The 23,066-nt window shown below is 39.6% G+C and overlaps 1 protein-coding gene across 12 annotated transcripts in view; it reads left to right on the top strand.

The window, feature by feature from the left end:
• Nucleotides 1-23,066, top strand: part of meis2a (Meis homeobox 2a) — a 121,609-nt gene that overhangs the window by 65,971 nt on the left and 32,572 nt on the right. For all 12 annotated transcript variants that reach the window (XM_068039397.1, XM_068039396.1, XM_068039395.1 and 9 more), the window contains one exon: nucleotides 10,767-10,843. In XM_068039397.1, the coding sequence (XP_067895498.1) occupies nucleotides 10,767-10,843 (77 nt within the window). The remainder of the gene's footprint in view (nucleotides 1-10,766; nucleotides 10,844-23,066) is intronic.

Here is a 23,066-nt window from a genome sequence, read left to right as displayed (position 1 = left end):
TTTTTTAAAAATAAATGATCGGGTTAAGTTTGCCTGAAAAAAGAGTAGTGCAACTTTGAGCTTATGTTGTCAAAAAGGTTATACTGTAATTTTTCCAATGACTTTAAATATCCAAGGGTTTTGGTTTGCCACATGACATTATTTTCATTATGTTCTTCCCAAAGTGCCCAGTTGCATGCTTAGGACACCAGTAGAAAGTGCCTTTTTAATTGACATAAAATATGTTTAGCCTAAATGCAACAAAAAATGGGGGTCTTACATCTTCTCTGTATTACTTCTGAATCTAATCCTAGTGTTCAGCAGTACACCACAATATAAGTATAAATATGCATTCTTGGAGGAAAGGCTGGTTTATTGCAGATTTAGCGACGTATTTGAAATGACTAAATCTTTAGCCTGATTTCTAATGCACAGAATAAACGATTCATTTGGGCAGTGACTAGTAGAAAAGATTGGCAGAAGCTTGAATTATAATACTGCTGGCAATATTAGCATGTCTTGAGCACTTCTTTTTCATCTAATAGTAAGATGTTAAGATGTTTTCATGCTTTACAGATCACCTTCTTTATAAAGTGCTACCGTAGGTAAATCCCAAATCCAGCTTAGCTACACTTCAAAGGGCATAAATATTTTTGAACTAGCAGAAGTCAAACACAGTACTTATTGATGACTTTATCTGTAAAACACAAAGAATAGACTGGAACAGTCCAAGCAGTTGCTTTTTCTTCAGAGAGAATTTTGAAACTGAGGCTTGCAGTCCCCTTTACTACTGTGGAGTGCTTAAAAAGTGAAGGGAGTAATCTGCTCTTTTTGTGTTGGTACTGTATGTCCCTCAAACAAGCAGGCGAGTGTCTGAAAATGTAGAGTGCGGATTCATTTAATCTCAGTTTTTCACTTGCTTAATATTTTAACCATCCATTTGAATTACCTGCAAGTACCACTTTAATCACAGCTAAAAATGTTCTTGAAAGTATTTTGAGAAAAGCTTTGTAAACTTGAACATAAGTATAATTCTGTACAACATAAGTATTTTCCTGAGAGTAGATTTTCACTTAGCACCCAAATGTGCTTTTTGTTTTGGTAAACCCTCGCCATCTTCCTGCTAGCATCAGCCATTTAATATTCCTGCATTGCAAGATCAAAATTTAATGGATTAAAAACATGAACTCACCTGCCCTCATATAAAGAGCCAGAAAATTACCTTACCATGAAGGCCTTCCAATTATCAGCATTGAAAATCCAGACTGCTAAGTCTCTACTTATTTCATAGTCACATGCTTCCTTTCAAACTTGCTTATTTGTAATATAATGCACAGATAAAAGTGTTGCGATCCAAAGGAGATTGTAAAATGTGCTTGTGTAGGAATGGTTTTAGATAGTGTTTTATGTCAGTATTCCACACAATCCAGGTTCTATGGCAGCGCTAACCTTCGCAGAGCAGGATTGCGTACTTTTTAGCAGCGCTGCTGGAGGGCGTTGTTGACGAGCTGCTGCTTTCAATGTAGTTGCCATTAATCATAGGCTGCCATGTTGTGACGCAGGTTCTAAAAATGTACCATTGAGATGTTGTTATGTGCTGGAGGCCTACAAACAGCACAGGTCTTTGATATTCGTCTCACACCAGGGTAAAGAAAATCCAGAGCAAAAGTGCAAATAGACAAAGAACTAAAAGGGTCGTGGGGGAGTGGGTTTGGAGGGGAGGAAAGTAGTAAAATCAAAAACAGACTCTTAATGTTTGGTTTGCCAGTGCTACTATAAATCTTTACTGTTTCGGTTTAAAATTAAACTCTGTGCTGTTACATTGAAACAATTTTTGATTAGGGTGCGCTCTGCATTGGTTGTGGTAATGTAATTCAAAGCTATCTAAAAAAGTAGCCTCAGACTTTGACCAGTTTTGTTTTTAATGATAATATAATTTTTGATGCCTAAGCATGTAATATGGTGCAACTGCTAAACCACTCCTTTGTATGTCCATAATTGTGAGCAGTTTTGCTTTACCAAAAAAAAATGGGAAGCAAGACAACTACAGAGGTGGCTGCCCTATGAATATTCATCGGAGCCGACCCCTCCTTTCTTAGGGGCTCTTGAGATTTCCTGATGTCAAAAGCAAGCTTGCGCAGGCTGTTATGACACCGTTCACAGCCACCTCAGCAACCCTTTGCCAGCGAAGAAAAAAAAAGCCTGTAATTATCCACACTTTTCTGAATCCCCCCCTTAATGTTCATTATTTAAACCAGCAGCAATTACAAGTTCAAAGGGGTTTAGGAGGCGAGCAACCTGCATAATCACTGCCAAATTAAGCAGGACTCATTCGTCACAGAACAGTACACTCTGAGCAGTGAATCATGCATGCAGTGACAGGCACTGATTTACATGAAGACAGAAAGCCATGGCCTGCGAGGTAGGGTTGAGCAATTCCCTATCCTCCAGTATCCTGGTGTGTACCCTATTCAGTTTGTTTTGGGGGTGGGGAGAGTGGAAATCACAGATATCGCTTGCATGCAGGTAAACCCATTAAGCAATTGTAATATATACTTTTAGCTCCTGGTTTGCTAGCTGTGTTAGCCACACAGTAATCGAGTGACATGCCGAGTACTTTGGTTGATGGGCGCTAACTGAACACTGTGTGTGTGCCCTTAACTTAGCTTCCCGCAGCTACAGAGATACTGAACAGTGTCTACTGAATTGCTTTTCAGGTGGTGATTGAGGATTCCAGGGAGAATCTCTGTGATATCCTATTACAGCGGTGAGTGACCAGGGTCACACAAAAGAATGCGACACAGAGAAAAGAGAAAAAGACAGCTCTGGGTTTTATCGGCCCAGGTGCTTCATTTCTCCAGTCTAAATTTGATGACTTGCATCACCCAGCTTTTTCTAATGTTCTAATGCCCTACAGAAACCTTTCTGCCAGGCATTCCTTCATATGAATCTGCCCCTTTAATACACATCACTGTATGATTTGTGAAAACAGTGTAGCTTGTTTTGTGTACAAAAAGTAATTCTTCAACATTTTTTTAAAAAAGAACTCTTTTCTCCCTTCCACATTGTGCACACACACACACACACACACACACACACACACACACACACACACACACACACACACACACACACACACACACACACACACACACACACACACACACACTCAGCAGGATGATATGGTGCTGTATCTCTCCTTGGTTAATTTACCAGGAGGCATATTGAGCGATGCGAGAAGGGATTCCCTGCCCAAGCAGTTATACGTTCCTTCTACAGACTACAGGCCAAGACTTGGAAAACTTACTCCTTAGGGAAGCCCCAAGTTCAAATGTCAATCGTGACAGAGTCAAACGCAGATTTCCTACTCGACATTCCAGCATTGTGGAATGGTGGTTGCCTTGCCCCATTCCTAGACCACCCGAAGATTTTCTTTGATATGCACCAGCCCCCTTAGCTCAGCTTTTACTTTGGTACACAAAAAAACTCTTAGTGATCACAACAGTTAACCGTGCTCTCTTGCACAAAGAAAATCTAAGTATTCCTTGCAAGGCACTGTCACTTCTGAGGACTTATAAAGCAGATTAGCATTGGATTTTAACAATATATGCTTTGGCACCATTCTTAATGGTATGAAAGTATGCATTAGAAGATATATTTTGCATACCAATTTAATACCTTAAAATTAATGGTGCCGGTACCTATTGCTATGAGTTTTTAATTCGCTATACTTTTGAAATAGCTTTTGATGGATGTGCAGATTTGAATAACAAGCACCTTTATGTTAATTTGGGAGCAAGAAGAACTCTGTGTTGCTTTCTGGAAGAACTGGACAGGACTATTAAACACTGCCAGGTCAGACTATGGCTCAAACCAAGATGAATGGAAATAAAAATGCTGCAAATCCGGTCTAGTGGCCTTAGAATATTACACTGTACGGTAACTGTTTGCAGTTATAAGTGCAGTAAATGCTGTCCAACACAGCAGGCAGACAGTAAAGGAAGCAGGGATAACCGTTGGAGGCAATTGAGTTTCCTTTATGCACACCTACTCTCTTATGTCAAAAAAGGGTTATTATCCTAAGGGACCATTACAACTGGTGCCTGGTTTGAAGGCATTAGTTAAGCTAGTGCCTGCTCGTCATAGTCTTCAGTTGATAGCTTGATTACTTCATTAATTATTCTGATGTCAAGTAAAAACCAACAGCTGTCTTCTACTTTTAGTCAACTGCAATTCAGCATATGCTGTCTAAGCTATTTGGGCTACTTCTGTTGGCAGTTTTGTTCCATTCTTCCCATATGATTCTGAAAGTCGTTGAAAAGAATTGAGACACTTGTCAACAGGAAAGAACTTGAGGTTTATCAAATCTGTTTCAGACCTATTATATATCCAGCTCAAAGGCTAATGACCTGCTGGTGTGCTCAACAATTTAGTCAGCATTACTGGAGTTGGTAACGATCACAATGGTTGAACATCAGTATTGTCATGCTAATAACAAAGAAACATAAAAGACCAGCAGCCTTAGCTAGGATATGGTAGGACAGTTGCTCTTTTATTATCTTTTGTAATAAAGGATAATTTGATAGAAACCAAAGGGTCAGAGCTCTTGTGTGTTACCAATTTTTCATTGCTGTAAACTGAACTAGCTGATGAGCAGCCTCCAGGGAGGAGGCAGGATCACTTTAGACTTCCTGTTAGACCAGACTGGGAAAACAGCTAATGAAAGAAAACAAGCAAATGTTGGTAGTTCAGGTGAAAGGTAATGAGTAAGAGCTCAAGTATATGTTATGCATGTATGTTAAAAGATATTTTGATGCTGATAGTTTGCCTTAATGCCCTATTTTTATTGTAGCTAGCATGATAGTGTGTGAGCTTTTTTTAAATACTAAATTGCTTGATACACAAATGAACTTTATACATTGCACTTGTTTTAGCTACACATAATCCCCATTCACATTTATAGATCCACAGAGACTGCAGTAAGTTTGGTTCATCCAGATCCAAACTAAATACATTTCCCAAGGGTTTATCATAGCATTGCCCTAAGTCAGTTCACAGTATTAAGGAGGGTGTTAAGTAGTTTGTCCAGTATATGTGCTGACTTTTCACTTCCTGCTGAAATCAGCATTAGATGAAGATGTGTGATATGGGTCTTTTACTTCACAGCTACAGAGTGCTGGGAATGAGGTGGGAGTTTTTGCTACAGCAATGATGAGTGCTTGGTTCAGCCTAGTATTTTAGATCTTGGAATCTCCAAATAGGAATTTAATCTTCTGAAATTTAAGTCTTGGACTAGGCTTCCAAACCCAAGGACTTTTGCATATGTGCATCCCCTTCACGAGTCTCCCAAGGATCGGATATATGGAACACAATAATATAGGCGTGCATTCCACAATACCACATAATTCCCCCTCACCCTCCACTGACATAGCAATCCAGTCCCTATCTACCACGAGAACAAAAACTGTCCTCCCATTAGACCACTGGTACCAGGCATTAAAAACTAGGTTTTGTAAAACACATAGCAGTAGGGATGGGGTCCATTTCCGTCTTTTTTTCCACAAAGTTGTTATAATATCATGGCAGGAAAATAATAGTGGAGCACCCACAATGACATCAGGCATGGCTTGCAATCCCGGATGCCTGTTGTGATTATAGGAATTTGGGACTAAATTTTACAAATCCTGCTAGTGACTGGGATTGTTTTTTGCCACTGCTTTGATGCTGCTTTCTGACTCCTGCTTTAATGTTGACAAGCTTTGTGATTCATTACCAGAGAGAAGTGCCACAGCTCTCTATGATATCGAACCAGTATAATCTGACAAGTACTTAACACAGTGACTGTAATAATTTGCCTCTTGTCCTCCTGAAATTTACAGTGAGCATATGCCCTTGCTCCTGCTCACACTCACCAGTGACTGCAAGGCTTTCAAGTTCTGGCTCCTCCATTGCATTTCTCACACCAACAATTCTATCTACAGAGGTCTCAATATTGCACCCAGGCTTCTCTCATAATATGCCTGTCTCATAATATCTCTACAGTTCTAGTCTCTCTTGATCTCTCTGTCTTTCTATCTCTCATCCCAGTTCTCTCTATCACCTGCTGTTTTCTTCCACTGTGGCTCCTTTTACACTTATCCATGCCTTTCTCCTTCTCTGTCCTTACCTGGTCCACTTAGTTTTCAAATAATCAATAAACCATTCCCAGCAATTGAGTAAACTTTATTTTCACTGCCTTGCCACTTCTGAAGGGATTGCTTCGGCTGTACATTCCAGGATTGTGTCTTGTTGAATGGCCAGGGACTAACGGATTGCAAATTCCGCTGCCAGGAAATAATTTGTTTGTTTGCACATGCATGCTGGATTTCACTTAGTTCAAAGGGACAGAAATATTTCAAAATTGGAATGGTCCATATTCGGCAAAATTTAATTTTTTGCTAGGTCAAATTACATTGAACACTGATCCCCATCCTTTATTCTATAAATGAGGTCACTTGTTGCATTTCATTGCAAATTCTCAAGCAAATTGATCATTGTTGATTTGCTTGCAAATTTTTATGCAAATAGCACTTAAAGTGGATTTGTTACAGTTGTTCAGTCCAGTGGTATAAATATTAGTGCACTTATTTCATGATCCAGTGATTCCAGTTAGACTTTCTAAATCACATAAAATAGAATGTACAGCACAGAACCAGACCATTCAGCCCAATCTGTCCATGCTGGTGTTTATGTTCTACGTGTTACATTGTTGATGTCACAGCCATCAACAACTTGCATTTATATCACACCTTTAATGTAGGAAAATTACCTAAAGTATATCAGAGGTATAAAAAATTGTTAATATTCTTTGGTTTCTCCCCCCACACCCTGCCAATGATTTGATCACTTTCATTTCATGTATTTCTTCAATCAGAAGAATGGACTTCTTCTTAAAATGCTGGTATGCTGAGAGGGATAACCTTGTAACAAGCAAAGACCAAGGAATGCAGCTTTCCGTAAAGTTGAATGTTCCAATTATGCACCAGGCCAAGATCTGATTTTAAAAAAATCCAAACTATGCAAGTTGCAGTCAAATACTGGGATGTAACCCAACAACTACCTGGTTTGGAAAGCGGGTCTACTCATTTAATTAGTTTTCATCATTCATCAAGCAGCTGACTAGGTCACTATTTGTGTCCAGTAAGTACTTTTTGAAGGAAAATGTAATCTTCTTTCTATACATAAAAGTTGTAAACAGCCTTATTAGGAGATATTCTGTTGTTAAGAGTCTGACATTTTTCACCCAAGATGCCTTCATGATGATGCATAATGATTTTGCTCCTTTATGTTGACAATCCATTGTTCTGTTGTGTGATTGTGCTCTTTATTTGATGAGCTGTAAACAGAGATTTCTGATGAAACGCCTTGTAACCGCTGACTTGAGATAATTCATGTGGAAACCACTCCTCTATTTGTGGTTACTGCAGGCTTTTTTATGAAATTAAGATAAGTGGATTCTTGTGTGCATGACTTGTAAACAAAAATAATGAACCCTCTTTCTAGGAAAAGGTTTGATCTACAGTCAGTATGAAAACAAATCGAGCTATAACACAGGGGCAAAATGGCCATCTCTAGATAAAGTTTGCTGCGTCAGTGTTTATCCTGTTTTACTGGCCGTGCAGTAGACATGCTGAAATCACAGCTCCTGCATTCACAGCCAGGATACTAGTGTTTGCTGTGATCTGCTGGCATGTAATAACTCGATCTGCTTCGTGCAGACAAAATATATTAAAAGTATGGAAGAGTGAAGTTTGTGCCCCAGGGAGAAGGAGAGATAATGCATTGAAATTGTTCAGAGGTAGTTAGATGCCTAATGGTCTAATATGTGAGCTATGTGAGGTCCACTGTCTGACTCTCATAAATTCTGGCTACACTGATCCAGTAATTTAGGGTACAGGATGGAACTGTCATCTCCAGTCATCAGTGCTTGGGATCTATGATGCTGATTCTTTCTATTCAGTGTTCTTATTATAAGTTTTGTTTAAAGTGTGGAGCAGTAGGTAGTTTAGAGTTTTTTTGGCTCCTGTAGATAATATTCACTGTAACAACTTTTTTTCTTATAGATAAGAGGCAGTTTTACCATAAGATTTTTGGGGAGCCACATGTCCCAGTTAAAGTGCACAAAGTGGTGCAGCATTTTAACAGTAATTGTGATGGTTTATAGTTACACCCTCCATTTGTACTGTCATTGCCCTGGTGAATTTGCTACTTATGCTGAATTGGCAGTTTCTGCAAAATTGGCAGAGTTCCACCACACATTTGGTATTGGTGTGGTGTAATAGATTACACCACATGAACATCAAACGTGCAGTATAACTCAGTCACAAGGTATGTGGTTGTAATCATGTACACAGTATTATAATCTCTATCTATGTTTATGTCTGCAAGTATGTGCTGAAATAAAACATTTTGTCATGTAGAACAAACCATATTTCAACTTCTGTCAATGAAATTTGTAAATGAAAAGCTTCAGCATTCAGTAAGCCTCCAATCCCAGAAAATTCCGACATTTGTTTCATGTTCTGCATACGCTTTTCAAATCCTTACAGTAAAAGTTTCAATTATTTTGTGGAATAAAGAAACCTCATTGTAAGTAATACCTTAGGTTAGAAACTCTTTCCTGTGTGAGCTAGGGTTTTTGATTTATCTGATTTGCCTGTGTTGAGATTCTCTGGTTTACAATGTGTGCACAAGCCATTAAATTGATGTTGATGTTTATTCAGAGGACTTGCTGATTGAGTGCACTATGCAATTTCTGCAAATTTATGACAGGGTAGTACAGATAATTTATAGAATGTTACCTAGATTCAGTGAAAATTTCACTTGCGTTAAAGCTATATGTTAGGGCAATAACCAGACGCTTGGCTTTCCCCATATTATACATGCATGAACACACTAGGAAATGACAAAAACTTCACCTTAACCTCACACACCAGTACTGATAGATTTCGGTATGAGGCCTCAGACAGATCATCTCAAATTATGGCAGGCTATAGGCTCAACTCGGAAGGCAAATTGATAACAAACGTTGCTCTAGAACCTTGCACCAACTCAATGAACATAAATTAATGGTGTTGCAAACAGGCTGGAGGCCAGGCGAGAACAGGAGAGAAGCCAGCTATTGTTGAGGGGGCAGCACTGTATTCTATGGGGGAGCCCTGTTCACAATAGCACTACATAGCTACTGGGTTTTGAGCGTCGCCTTTGAAGTGTATGAAATAATAACTGTTTTATTTCTCTAGACACAATCACGAAGACCATTCACTGGAGCTTCCATAATTGTTATTCTGTAGCCTTTAAGCACTGTTGAGGCAGCAAGCAAGTGAAGTTATTTGTTGCAATTTGAATGCCTGTGCTATGCTTGCTCGCCATGTTTAGTAGTACAAGTCTGTGAGGCCAAGTGAGTCATGCAGCATTCCTGCCTGTTTTGGCTGTTGTCAGGAAGTAGTAACACTTAGATCCACATACGGTGCAGCATAAATTGACTACGCCAGTTGAGAGTTAAAATAATGAATTTTGTACAGAAAAATTCCAGTGCAGAATACAGTGGAATGTATCCAGTGTTAAATCTTTGGCAGTTATTATTGACCACAATACTAAAAGGCAGAGTTTTAAGTTTGTAACCGGAAAGATGAAAATTAATATCTAGTTAAAATGTACATAATGTGTAGTTACCATTTCACACCTCTGAGAGCTTCATCAGTGTAGAGTGGTTTCAGGACAGCCAAACCTATGACCTGTGTCCTTAATTCACCACAGTCTGGTTCCACCGTGATGAAGTGATCCATCATCATTGTTACTATATTCTAGCATGTATTCCACTGGGAAACCTCAATTGCTACAGGATGGCTGTGCCAGAAAATGAATGAGTTAGAGATTTCAAATGGCCATATACATAGTATAACTTCATTACCTGAGGATGTGTTGCTTTTCCTTTAATAGTTAGTCTTGGCTTTATACTGACACCTTATTGTTATCTGTACTGGAATAGTTGGTTCACTACAGATAGAGCTAATATTGACAGACAATGTAGAAAAAGGAAATACATATTTTGATGATGTATAGTGAACAGTATGTTTGGGGCTACAGTCCTGAGCCACTTGAGATATATTGAGAAATTATTCTACAACATATATTTCAGCCTTTCAAAATTATTATTTAAGCCTTTTGATTTCACCCACTGCTCTTCCTGATGAAACATCCTTTTTGTTTGTCTAAACCATTAATTATCTTCATTACTGAGTAGAAAATAAAGGACAATTACATTGTTTGGATGAATTCTAGTGTTAGGAAGCATATTTATCACTGTGGCATAGTGCAGCACCTGACAGCAGACGATTGATGGCCAAGAGCAGTCCGAGTGGCTAAGGCAGCCTTATACAATGCAAATTACCAACTGTGAATTTAGATTCATCCTATTCATTTCTTTCGCCTCTGCTGAAAACTATTAGTGGTTTAGTAGTAGCAATGGGTCATTACTAATATGGACAGGATAAAATGAGGAAAGCCTCCTGCAATTACATGGCTTTCAAAAGGGCTAAAGGCCATTCCAAAAAAGTGTCAACACCCAGCAATCAAAATAACTTATTTCGTTTTTTTAAAATTAGCTGAGCATTACTTTCTTTCTTTGCAAAGATATATTTTTTAAATGAAACAGCATCCTCTATAGTTAGACTGAAAGTGATCATTGCCAGCTCTTGTTTCATGCCTCTCAGTATCTCTTGACTGATATTTATGTTTTTGTGCAGCATCCGTACCCATCAGAGGAGCAGAAGAAACAGTTAGCTCAAGACACGGGACTCACAATCCTACAAGTGAACAACTGGTGAGTGAATTATCTCAGCCTTTTATTTCTCTGTTGGCGTTCTTTGATTTATATCTAACGCCATCTTTTTGAGATGCAAAACTATTTCGCACACAAACATGCAACTTCAACTCTGTTGTACTGGACACACGCCACATTGTCTCACTTTGAAATGCAGTACTATTTAGACTAGGATATTGATTTTCCTTTCTGATCATTTTTTTTTTAAACACATTTTTTCCCCCATTTTACACATGTGAAATGATGGATTACTGCCACTGCAGTCATACTAGTTGTCCCTTTGTAGATGGCTTAACACATAACTTTGAATGGTGGTGGTGGTGGGGGGGGTGGGGGTTGGGGGAGGTGGGAGCAGGAGGCATGTGGAGGTTGGATTAAATAAAATGATCACAGTACCAAAGAAATGATACAGGAATTACTTATCAAAATACTGGCCCGGGTTTTATCTGCAGCTTAATTTTGTTCAGTACATTCTCGGGTGATGTTCAGATTAATTGAACTGACAGTTTCCTTTCAAATTTCAGGGAAGGTATTTGCACGGATTTCAGGTCTTATACAAACTTAATTACATGGAACCCCATTTTATCATTATAATTCCATGTAGCAGAGGTTGTATTTACAAATGAGAAGACTTTCCTTTTATTCGCAGCTTTCCTTAATATATTTATCAAAGCAGGTTCATTTACAAAGTGCTCTATCTGAGGGATACAGGCAGGCAGACATTAACGAAGCTTTTAGGTTTATCGGACTCCGTGCCTGATGAGCAACCTGAGGGTCAATTGATTTTGTGGTTCTGTGATTCATTTTTTTCTCATTTTTCTAGGATCACAATGAGAGACATGCCTGGAGAATTAGCCAGTTTGTCTGCCTTATCTGTCAGGCAATTTTTTTTTTCCTAGGGAAGTCAAGCTACTTAAATTGGCCACAGGAACTGCTGTTATCTGACTTTAATGCACCCTATAGTGTGGATAGCATTTCAATTACACTAGTAACCAAAGCTTAGCCACGGCCTTTTCATGCTAGTGCTATGTAGAAGGCAATGTGCCTAGCTACAGAGCAGAAAATTGAGTTGCTTAGGTTCTGTCAGGGTGACTTATGCAGAAATAAACTGCCGTACTGAAGATCAAAAAAAATTACTGAATTGTTTTATGTTAAAAAAAATCTTCTTTCATAAAATTCAATAATTATGTTTATGTTTGAAATGGCTTTGTGAATACAGCAAGTTCAAGGCCAGTTAAAGCTGTTGGTTCAATTAATCAATTTAATTTTACCAGTTTATATTATGTCAGATATGATACATTTTGTACCAAATTAATAATTTAGTATACCTTAAAGAACTGACCATGTTAAGAGCTCAGCTACTCAAACATTAAAGGCTTCACGGTTATCAGCTGACATTGTCATTTTTGAAAAAGAAATAGGACATGCTGCAGTTTGTACAGCTTGGCAAACTGAAGGTCAAAGGTGATGCAAAGGTCCACATTTGTAAACACTGGACAGGTTGTCTCAAGTACTTGACCATACTCTGAATAGACACCACAAAAGTATAGGGATCACACACTTACTTTTAAAAATGGGAACGGCTACTAAATAGCTATAAAAATACATGTGAATTAAATTCCTGTTTACAAGCTCAGGAGTGTTTTGCAGAAGTGCTCTAATCAATTTGAACAGCTTTCTTATTTGATATCAGCAAATGAATGGCCAGTGACAGTGGACTGAAGCAGTCATTTCTAGATTCCAGCAGCCACATGAAAGGAGATGCTGAATCATTCCTTTGTCTCTGCAGCATAATCAAGGCTTGGAGAAGCCACAAGGAAGCTCTGTTTTGATATTAGCAAGTGGCGCATCATTCTCATTCAGCTGAAACAGTATGTTCGCGATTCCTTGGAGTTTACCTAATGGTCAGTTGTTAGAAGAAAAAAAAGAAAGGTTAGCAAGCAATGTTCAGACTGTTCTCGATAAAATGAAATTAACAATGTTGTGAAGGTCTCTGTGCAAAAAAAATAGAGGTAAAAGATTGTACTTTACATATAATCGGGTGCAATTTTACCTTTTTTATCTTTTGTTTCAGTTCTCAATTTAGAAAGAAAGATTTACTTAATTCTGTGGGGAATTTTAGTACTATATGGGATCTTAAATCACATGATACCTGAATTCTGAGGTTTTGCTCTGTAGTATCAAATTACTGTTTCTTTTTGAGTTTATCTGATTGTTGTGAAAACATCTTTGGATTCACTTATGACTCATGGGAAAATATTGCAGTGGTTACATGCATGCTTTTGGCAAGAATCAGTGTTTAATGGCATATGGTGGGAAACTTATCTTATCCTTATATATGATGAATGATGACAGAAAACAAATTTTGCATGCATGTGCTGGTTCAGTTTATCTTTCTGGGTTAAGCAATTGATAGTATATAGTCTAAACTGCAAACCGTGCAATTGAATAAAAAAGCTGGCAATTCAATTCGTCTTTGTTAATTTTCTTCCAAAAGTATACTTTATTCATAAAATCTGTAAAAGTACATTTCATAACAGTTCAAATTTGACATTACATATGTGCAATATAGTTTAATTTCTATCAATACAGTATGTGGCATTCTGAGGTGCCTCACTACGCTTACAATTACAGATTATATTCACAATCTACATTTCATGTTAAACAAACAGTCCGAGGGGTTTTACATGGGTTCCAGCCCCTCAGTATACTACGGCAGGAGGGCCTTCGACTGTGGCCTTTCCCCTTGAGCCTTTACAGCTGCCCCAAGCTTTAATGCATCCCCCAGAATGTAGTCCTGGACCTTGGAATGTGCCAGTCTACAACACTTGGTCGTGGACAGCTCCTTTCACAGGAAGACCAGCAAGTTTTGGGCAGACCAAAAAGCACCTTTCACCAAGTTGATGGTCCTCCAGCAGCAGTTGATGTTTATCTTGGTGCGTGTCCCTGTGAGCGACCTGTAAAGCACAGAGTCCTGCATTATAGAGCTGTTCAGGGTGAACCTTGACAAAAAACCAAAGCATCTCTTTCCAGACCTTCTTTGCAAAGGCACATTCTAGAAGGAGATGGGCGATGGTCTCATCCCCACTGCGGCTACTGCCAGGCCAGCATGCTGTGGCGCTGAGATTCCAAGGGCTGAATTTTGTCCAGCTTCCGACATTGTGCTCCATGGCAATGGGTTGCCGGAAGATCACACTGGCAGCGGCCCGCATGGAGCCTGACGCCGGGATCACCGGGCCCGATCTTCCTGACAGCAGTGAGGCTCCTTGGTGACCCACTCGCCGCTCGGCGATGGGACCCGACTTTAAATATTTAAATAAACTCAATGCGTTCATTAAATCCAATTCCCCGCAATCTTGACTTCAGTGCGGCAGCCGGCACTCATGCGCCTTCACTTTCCCGTCCGGGGAAAGCTGGCGTCATCAAGTTGGGTAAGAGGGGATCAGAGTATTTTTAGTGTAATGGGAAGGGGGAACGGGGTCAATGCTGCATTTTTTTTGTGTGTGGGAGAGGAAGAGGTGACCTCTGCACTTTGTGCAGTTGTGGGGGGAGAAGGGATCAACTCTGCAATTTCAGTGTATTGGGGAGGGGGAATAGGCCAAACATTTATTTTTGGTGTAGTTGTGGAGGGGAAGAGATGGGGTCATCTCTCATCTGTCAACGTAGGCCTGACAGCCCTTTAAAAATGGCTCCAGAACCTGCGCTGAATCAGGCAACGCCATTGACAGCGTCGCCGAGGCCACCCCCGCCATGTGATTTGTTGGGGGGGGGGGGGGGGGTGGTAGCCACCCTGCATATCAGCGGCATGGTGGTGCCATTTTTGTCACCCACTGCCGCTCCCAGCGACAGGAAAATAAAATCCAGCCCCAGGTGTGCATGAAGGATCTGGCGGGGAGGGCCCTTCTCACCACCAGCCAAGCTATGTCTTGGTACTTCTTGGAAGTTCTGGTGATGAGACATTCTGCCAAATGACTTTTCCGGTCTCCTCAGGGAACCATCCAACAGGTTCCACCATCGCTTTTTTTCCGCAGCGGCTTGAGGAATTTACATGCAGATCATGGCCTGACGGACTTGTGGTCAAAAGTGCTTTTTTGCACAAACAGAAAGGGAAAGGTGGTATGGCACGGTCCAACTGACTGGAACATTCCTGCGCAACGTGGCCAGACCCATCCTTCACAACACCAGGGACAGCTAGAACCTCAATATGTAGTGACACTTGGTGTTTGCGTACTGAGGGTCTTTGCACACATATTTGTCAATGTTAACAGAACAGCTAATGCTCTAAATTGGGCTGTGCAGCATGGCTGCTTATGGTACAAGAGAATCGATCTCGCCTACATATGCATATTTTGGTTGATATCGACAGGTAAACTCATAAAATAAACTATTATATACCTTTTAATTACCTAATAGTTGATCTGTTTTAAACTCTAAACTTCTTAAGCAAGATGACAGTAAAGGAACGTTGATATTTATGATAAATCACTTTAAGATTTGATAAGGTAATTAATCAACAGTTTTTGAGATTTAATGTATTAAGGGCTTGATATTATATTGGTTATTAGAAAGCAGTTAATATCCTCTTAAATGTAAAAAGTCCCATTTTATACCCACAGCATATTACAATAGGGGGGTAAAAATTAATAACCATTTTTTCTAGATCTCTTATTCTGTCCTAACAGAATCTTCCCATTTTTTCACTAGAATTACATTATCAATTATATAAAAATGAACAATGATTGTTATTACCCAATCATTGTTAAAATATGGCTACCACTTCAATATTAATAGATGGTTACCAAAAGGATATATCAAATAATTAGCATTGAAAGACGGTAATAAGTAGCTTATTAAAATCCATGGAAAGAATTTCTGACCTTATCGCTTTGAAGAATACATATCACATGACAGAGAAGTCATCTTGCAATATAAGCACCCTCCTTGTGCTCCCTGTTGGATCACCTGCCTATGACATTTAATAAGCTATATGTATGATTTATTGTGTGCCCTTTTGACAAGATCTGAAAACTGAAATGTTATAGTCCTTGCTGGCATCTAGTACTGCTTTCATTATACACTCATCTAATGGAAGTGTTACATTTAGTCAAATGGATTATATGTAGAGCTGTGCCGATCTTGCACATTCCCTGTAGTCATTGTTCAGAGCATAATAAAATTATGCTATCAATTTGCTATGAGGGGAATACTAGAGTTCAGTGACTTATACCCCAGTGTGTTTATACTGCAATCTGCTACATCTCCAACTTGTGATGATGCAAACAGCATATGGATTCCATTTACTGACTTCTTAACAGTAACTAAAGAATTAGCCAAGAGGGAAGGCATGCTATAGAGAGACATGCTACGAAAGGTTATAATAACTGTCCTAACTCTACACTAGTGACTTATGTGACCTAAAGGCAGTAGGTGAAATTGAAACATCGTGCAGATGAAATGATTGGCCTCATTTTAATAATGCTAATTGACAGCTAATTAGGGCATTGCATTGTTGTTAGGTCATTGTGCTGAGTTCTCGAGTTAACCCAGCCTTTTTACTACGACACTGTAGCAGTGAGAAACTACCACTTCTGTTACAAATATCACTTCTGATATTGCAGTAATCATTACTTTGAGAAGTGGAATCTTAACAGTAAATTACAAAAAAATCCAGAAATAACTGCCAGTTGCTGTTATATGTTCCACCTGAATTGACATAATAGAAGAGCCATTTTTTTCAGAACCTGGAACACCTGATCTTAGCCAGTCCAAATGTTTATTATGTTAGTACGTTCCTCTGGACCTCTTGTCGACCATTGTTGGTTCTAAAATTTTTGCTATATCTTGCCAACTGATAGCTCATATCCCATCTTGTACTCTGTCATTTGAACCATTTGCCATCCATGTTAAAACTTCCTCACCAATACTTTAGCTTTCTGTCCATAAAACTCAGATCTTGCTGGCACATGCACAGGCTAATACATTCGCACAAGAATCAGAAGTTAAGTACCACCTTATGCTGTATAAAAATTATTTTTAACAGCGCAATCTGAATTGAACCATCTACTTCACTATGACTTTGTCCTTGCATTCACATAACACTTGCTCCCCCCCCACCACCACCACCACCACCACCACCCTACTCTAAGGGCTCACTCAAATTGGGGAAGCAAATGGTGTTGACACCAGACTTCTCTGTATCGTTTCCAATGATAAACCATGGTTAGTAAGCAAGAGGCATCATTCAATTAAGAAAAGATAGAAAATGTCAGTAATCTTTTCTCTCTAGAGGTACTAGAAGTGACTATTGTGTTGCAGTGCAGCCAGTCCAGAACCAGCAAAACTTGCTGCACAAAAAGTAACAAAGTTCAAAGTTACAGGAACTCTCTGACTAAAACTAATAGAATTTCTGGTTACAACAGCTTGCATTTATTTAGCATCTTTAATATGGAAAAATGTTGCACAGTGCTTCACAGAGGTACTAGATAAAGAAGAACTTGCATTTCATGACCTCAAGATATCCTAGCATTTCACAGTCAATTAATTATTTCTGAAGTGTTATGATGCAGGAAAATATGGCAGTCAATTTGGGCAGAACAGCAATGAGTTTGGAAACTTCACCAGGAGAAATCTGCTAGTCTTCTTTGAATACTGCCACGGGAACTTGTAGATCCACCTGAGAGGATTATGTGCTCAAATCTCTGGAATGGGGCATGCACACACAGCCTTCTGGCTCAGGCAAGAAGCTGGCAGCCAGTAAAGAAATGGTTACTCTTTTCCATTGTTTTTGGTTTCATTTTTATGATTTATTTCTGCATTTGCTGATGTATTGTAACCCTCAATGACATCATCCCGAAGCATCGGGTCAGGTACACAAATAATAGTCAGCTTTACCTCTCACCCTCCTTTATCAAAGCCATGTCCGTTGCGTCAACTGCCTGCCTGAAGTTAAGACTTAGATGAGCCAAACTTTTTTCTAGCTTAACACAGTATCAACAAAACGGAATCCATTGTCTTTGGATGCTGCCTTCACATTTGGCCTTCACTCCTTCAGTCTTTCTGGCTACCATCGTGGGCTAAATCCAGAGATGTGGAACCTAACATACTGTCAAATCCTAACTGAGCTCCCTTTCCTACATCTATCCCTTTACTAAGACCACCTCCATAACAGTACGCAGCTCTGCGTTGTAAAAACCCTGTCTAATTCACACCTTTAATCACAATTTCTCTAATCCACCCCACCCCCCGCAATCTAGCTGCCCAACAAAGACTTGCATTTAAAGAGTCATAGAGTTATACAGCACAGAAACAGGCCCTTCGGCCCATCGTGTCTGTGCCAGCCATCAAGCACCTGACTATTCTAGTCCTATTTTTCAGCACTTGGCCCATAGCCTTGTATGCTATGACATTTCAAGTGCTCATCTAAATACTTCTTAAATGTTGTGAGGATTCCTGCCTCTACCACCTCTTCAGGCAGTGCGTTCCAGATTCCAACCACCCTCTGGGTGAAAAAAGTTTCCCTCAAATCCCCTCTAAACCTCCTGCACCTTACTTTGCACCTTACTTTAAATCTATGCTTCCTGGTTATTGACCCCTCCACTAAGGAAAAAAGTTTCTTCCTATCTAACCTATCAATGCCCGTCTTAATTTTGTATACCTCAATCATGTCCCCCCTCAGCCTTCTCTGCTCTAAGGAAAACAACCCTAGCCTTTTCAGTCTCTCTTCATAACTGAAATGCTCCAGCCCAGGCAACATCCTGGTGAATCTCCTCTGCACCCTCTCCTGTGCAATCACATCCTTCCTATAGTGTGGTGCCCAGAACTGTACACAGTACTCCAGCTGTGGCCTAACAAGCTACATAGCATCTTTCACAACCTTGGGATCTCCCTAAGTAATTTACAGCCAGTGAAGTACTTTTTGGCACTATTGTATAATCGGAAACATGGCAGACAATTTGCACACAGCCAGCTCCCACAAACAGCAATTGATAATGACCAGATAATCTGCTTTTCATGATATCAGTTGAGGGATAAATATTGGCCAGGATACTGGAGATAACTCACTGTAGTGGTGCCTTGGGATCTTTTACATTCACCTGAGAGGGCAAATAGGGCCTTGGTTCAACATCTCATCCGAAAAATAGCACCTCTGACAGTGCAGCACTCCCTCAGTTGTGCACTGGGAGTGTCAGCTTGGATTATGGTTACAAATCTCTGGAGTGGGGAATTGAACCCACAATTTACTGACTCAAGAGGCAAGAGTGAGCCACAGCTGGCAGCAAACCCCATTCATTCAGAATGTCTCGACTCCTGCCTTTATCTGCACGAATTTCCACCATCTTATTGCTCATCTGTGCCAAACTCCATTGGCGGTCCCAGTTCAAGCGAATTGAATGCAAGTTCCTGATCCTTGCTTTCAAACAACCCCATGGAATCATCCCACCCTGCATCAGCTATCCCTTCCAGCCATATGTTTTGCATCTCCAATACCTATGGACACTTTGTTCTCTGTTCTCTCATCTCTACGATTAGTAGCCACTTTTTCAATCCCTCATCCATACTGTTTAGATCTCTGTCCCCATATCAGTTTGCCTTGCCATCTCTGTTTCTGCTTTTAAAAAGCCTGCTAATAACCCTTCTCTTCACCCATGTGACTGAACCCACCCCATCCTCTCCCACCCTGACCGTTTCTCCTGTTGCTCAGTGCCTGGTATGTCCCAATCTGCTGTAAAGCTGTAAGACATTCTTTCTGTACATGACGAGCACTATTACAAATGCAAGGTACTGCTATAAGAAAGGCAAAAGGCCTGTTTCGTGAAACAAAAAAAACCCAAAGTACTTACAGTGTTTTTTACGTTACAGCAATAAAAATGTTCACTGCTTATAATTAGCAGGAATTACCCACCTGTTACATAGCCGTTTTGTTATTTCACTGCTGTCCAGCAACAGTAAATCAGGAGGAGGTTGTGGCCTCCAGAAATGGTAACCAAGTAGTTTTAGAAATGGGCACTCGTTATGAAAAACAGGTGGCAGCAAAACAGCTTTGTAGGTATGTGTGCATCTTGTATTAATAAAATCTTCAAATAGCCCGAGCAAAAAGGCAAACTGATATTTAAAGGAGCTGTGTCATCTCATGGAAGTAGGGGAGGTGCTATGATGCTGGGGGCAGCCTCTTCCATTACCCTAACCATAGAGATTGTATGACATTTTCTATAGGGTTACAATCATACTGCTTTTATATGAACTTGCTCCTTAAAAGATTATTGTCAAAACGTCTTTACTGGAAACCACACGGCACGTTTCTATTTATTGCAGACGTATTTGATGCAACCACACTATTTCCTGTCGATCAGTAGCAGTGTCAATGTGGCAACATCAATGTGACAAATCAATGTTCTGTAAACAAAAATTGATGTCTTGCAAACCTGAAATACCTCATGACAGGGGCCCTTTAATACTTGTGAGCAATATATCATGATATTAAAAAAAGTGAGCCTGGAAAGATTATTCATTTGCTTAGAGGCAGGTCAAAATTATGGGTTAATGTTGCAATATTATTATATCTGATCAGGGAATTGTAGATTAAAGCTAGATTTTTTTCCTTGTTTGAGGTACCAAGTTTTTTTCTTACTAATATCTATAGTGCCAGTTGTGTGATGCAGCACACTCAAAGTCAATGTGGCACAGGTTGCATGCATAAATCAACTTTAATTTTAAGGTGGGTGGCAGCAAGGAAACGGTATTGAATATAGACAGAGAAAAATAGACTAAAACAGAGTGAAGGATGCAGTGTACACAAATAAGCAGCTTAATGCATCTTGGCACACAGTGTAAGCCTTGTAGGAGCTCAAAGAGCCTCAGGCAATCTGTGAGCTGAATAGCAATTTTATTACTTTGTCATTAAACCAATTTCACAGCAGTATTGTTTGTTAATGAGCAGCAGCAAACGAGTGAAGATGTCACACAGTGGAATCGCAGTGAGATTTGTGACCAAGGACTGCATCACTCAGATGAAAAGGCCATCGAAGGCTATAAAAAGGAACAATTTAGTGGGGGGGGGGGGGGGGGAAGGCAGTCAGTCTGATATTTTTGAGCTAACAGCTGTAGGAATAATGTCAAAATAAAACTTGTTAAACCAGATACGAAGAACAGTGTAGCAGGTTGTGCTTTTGCACTGTTAAGCGAGGGGAAAGAGCATCTGTTTAACTTGCCTACATTATCCGTTACATTTTCTAAAATAAAATATTCTTCTGTTTAACGACACCTACATTACCACAAGTCTTTGTGTAATACAACATGAGTTTGGGAAATACCTTATTGAACTAACAAACAGTAGGACTAGTCTCACTAGCTGCTATGTCTTATTTGTAGAACACAGAGCATAAATGTATCGACAGCAACAATTCCCCATCCTGTCAGATTTGTAGTTCAAACTATGCAGTTAAAGAGGTTTTAGCTTTGTATCAACACAAATTGCATCCTATAATTCTGGTGTGTCACCAAATCGCATCTACTCAGCCAGGTGAACCCACTCTAGGAGGCAAGCTCACATCACTTATGCTCACACCTGCTGCAGTATAACTACAGTCTAAGATGGCACTTTCTGCAGAGCATGCTAAGTGGAATATGGTACTGAATACATTCAACACTGATTTTCACACAGATCGTGGACAGACAAGTGTAAAGCACTATAACTATAAAGTCAAATTTGCATTGGATAGTTGGGATATATCTTCAGTGAAACCCATTTTTCTTAAAAGTGCTCATGTCCTCAAAATTGGAGTAGATTGCATAAACTTAGCTTGTATTTCCTTGAATATGGAAGGTTGAGGGCTGATCTGATTGAAATGTTAAAAGGATTGGGGAGGGTAGGTACGGAGAAATTATTTCCTGGTGGTATCAGAACGAAAGGACATACAATTAGAATTAGGCCATTTAGGAGCATAATCAAGAAGTGCTTCAATACACAAAGAGTATTAGAAATCTGGAATTCTCTCCCCCTAAAGCCTGTGGATTCTAGGTCAGTTGGTGTTTTGAAGGCAGAAATCGATAGATTTTTGATAGGTTAGGGTATCAAGGCATATGGAGCTAAGTCAAGTAAAGGGAATTGAGGTCCAACATCAGCCATGATCTAATTGAATAGCGGAACATGCTCAAGGGGCTAAATGGTCCTACTTCAAATCACGCCAGAATTGAGATATGATTTTACTGCTGGCATCGTGAATTTGGGGTGTTGGAAGAACATGATTTTCTGGGTTAATGTACCCATGTTACTGTATGGTTAAAATCTCTTCTAAGCCAGTGCTCATCTTCACAGTCCTGGGAGTTCAGCAAGACTTTTTTTATGCCTGGCAGGCCAGAAACAACTGGCTGACCTGTTCTGGTTGGCAACTTTTCAAGCATATTTTCCTTCCAGGGTACTATCAGATAGAATTGCCAGACAGATCAGTTCACTTTTAGATTCCTGCCATTACATATTTACACTATTCATATAATACATAATGCATAAAATGCTGTATTTTAAACAGAAAGTAATCAGCCCTGCTGATGTCAGAAAGAAAAGGGAGTACAGAATCTAAAAGGAATTTGAAATGCTTGCATTTGTTTACCAGTGTAGCTTCTGGTTTCATAAGCGAGAGTATATTTCGAAGTAATTGGTAAAACTAATGATAGTCAGCTTGTAGCGTACAGGCATTTAAGCTGGATCACCGTGTTTGGTAAAAGGTGAAGATAAATTGAATTAAAGAGGATTCCACAAAAGATCTGATGTTATCAAACCTGATCGGACACTCTGATAGAGGCTGTGGTTTGTGAATGTGTTAATTAAACTTTTCCAGTGGTTGAGTGCTGCCGATGGATTTCCAACGTTTCGGTAGGCAAACTATGTCTGTTGACAAAATCAGCTCAGTTATAGCTTACGGGTGCTTTTACTTTTGCATAAGGTTGCTAAGTTACTGCAGTAAGATTTTTGTTCCACTTATTCATGCAAAAACTAAGCTATTCACTAGAGTTCTGATGAGTTTAAACTAGCATGCATTGTTGATTGAGCAGAGTTGAGAAGAAAACGTGTGGATATTAATGCAGAGCTGCCAGATAGTTAGTTAAGAGGCTGTCACCACAGGGACTAGGACTAATAGTCACCTGTCTTAAGTGGTTAGGTCTAGACATCAGTTCCTGATCCCTTGTGTGTAAAACGTTGGTCTCTGATAATGGCTAACAAATAATC

This window comes from Heterodontus francisci, chromosome 9 (assembly GCF_036365525.1).
Source record: "Heterodontus francisci isolate sHetFra1 chromosome 9, sHetFra1.hap1, whole genome shotgun sequence".
NCBI classification, from domain to species: Eukaryota; Metazoa; Chordata; class Chondrichthyes; order Heterodontiformes; family Heterodontidae; genus Heterodontus; species Heterodontus francisci.
Note: the sequence above shows the minus strand (reverse complement) of the source record. Positions and strands in the feature narration are given on the sequence as shown.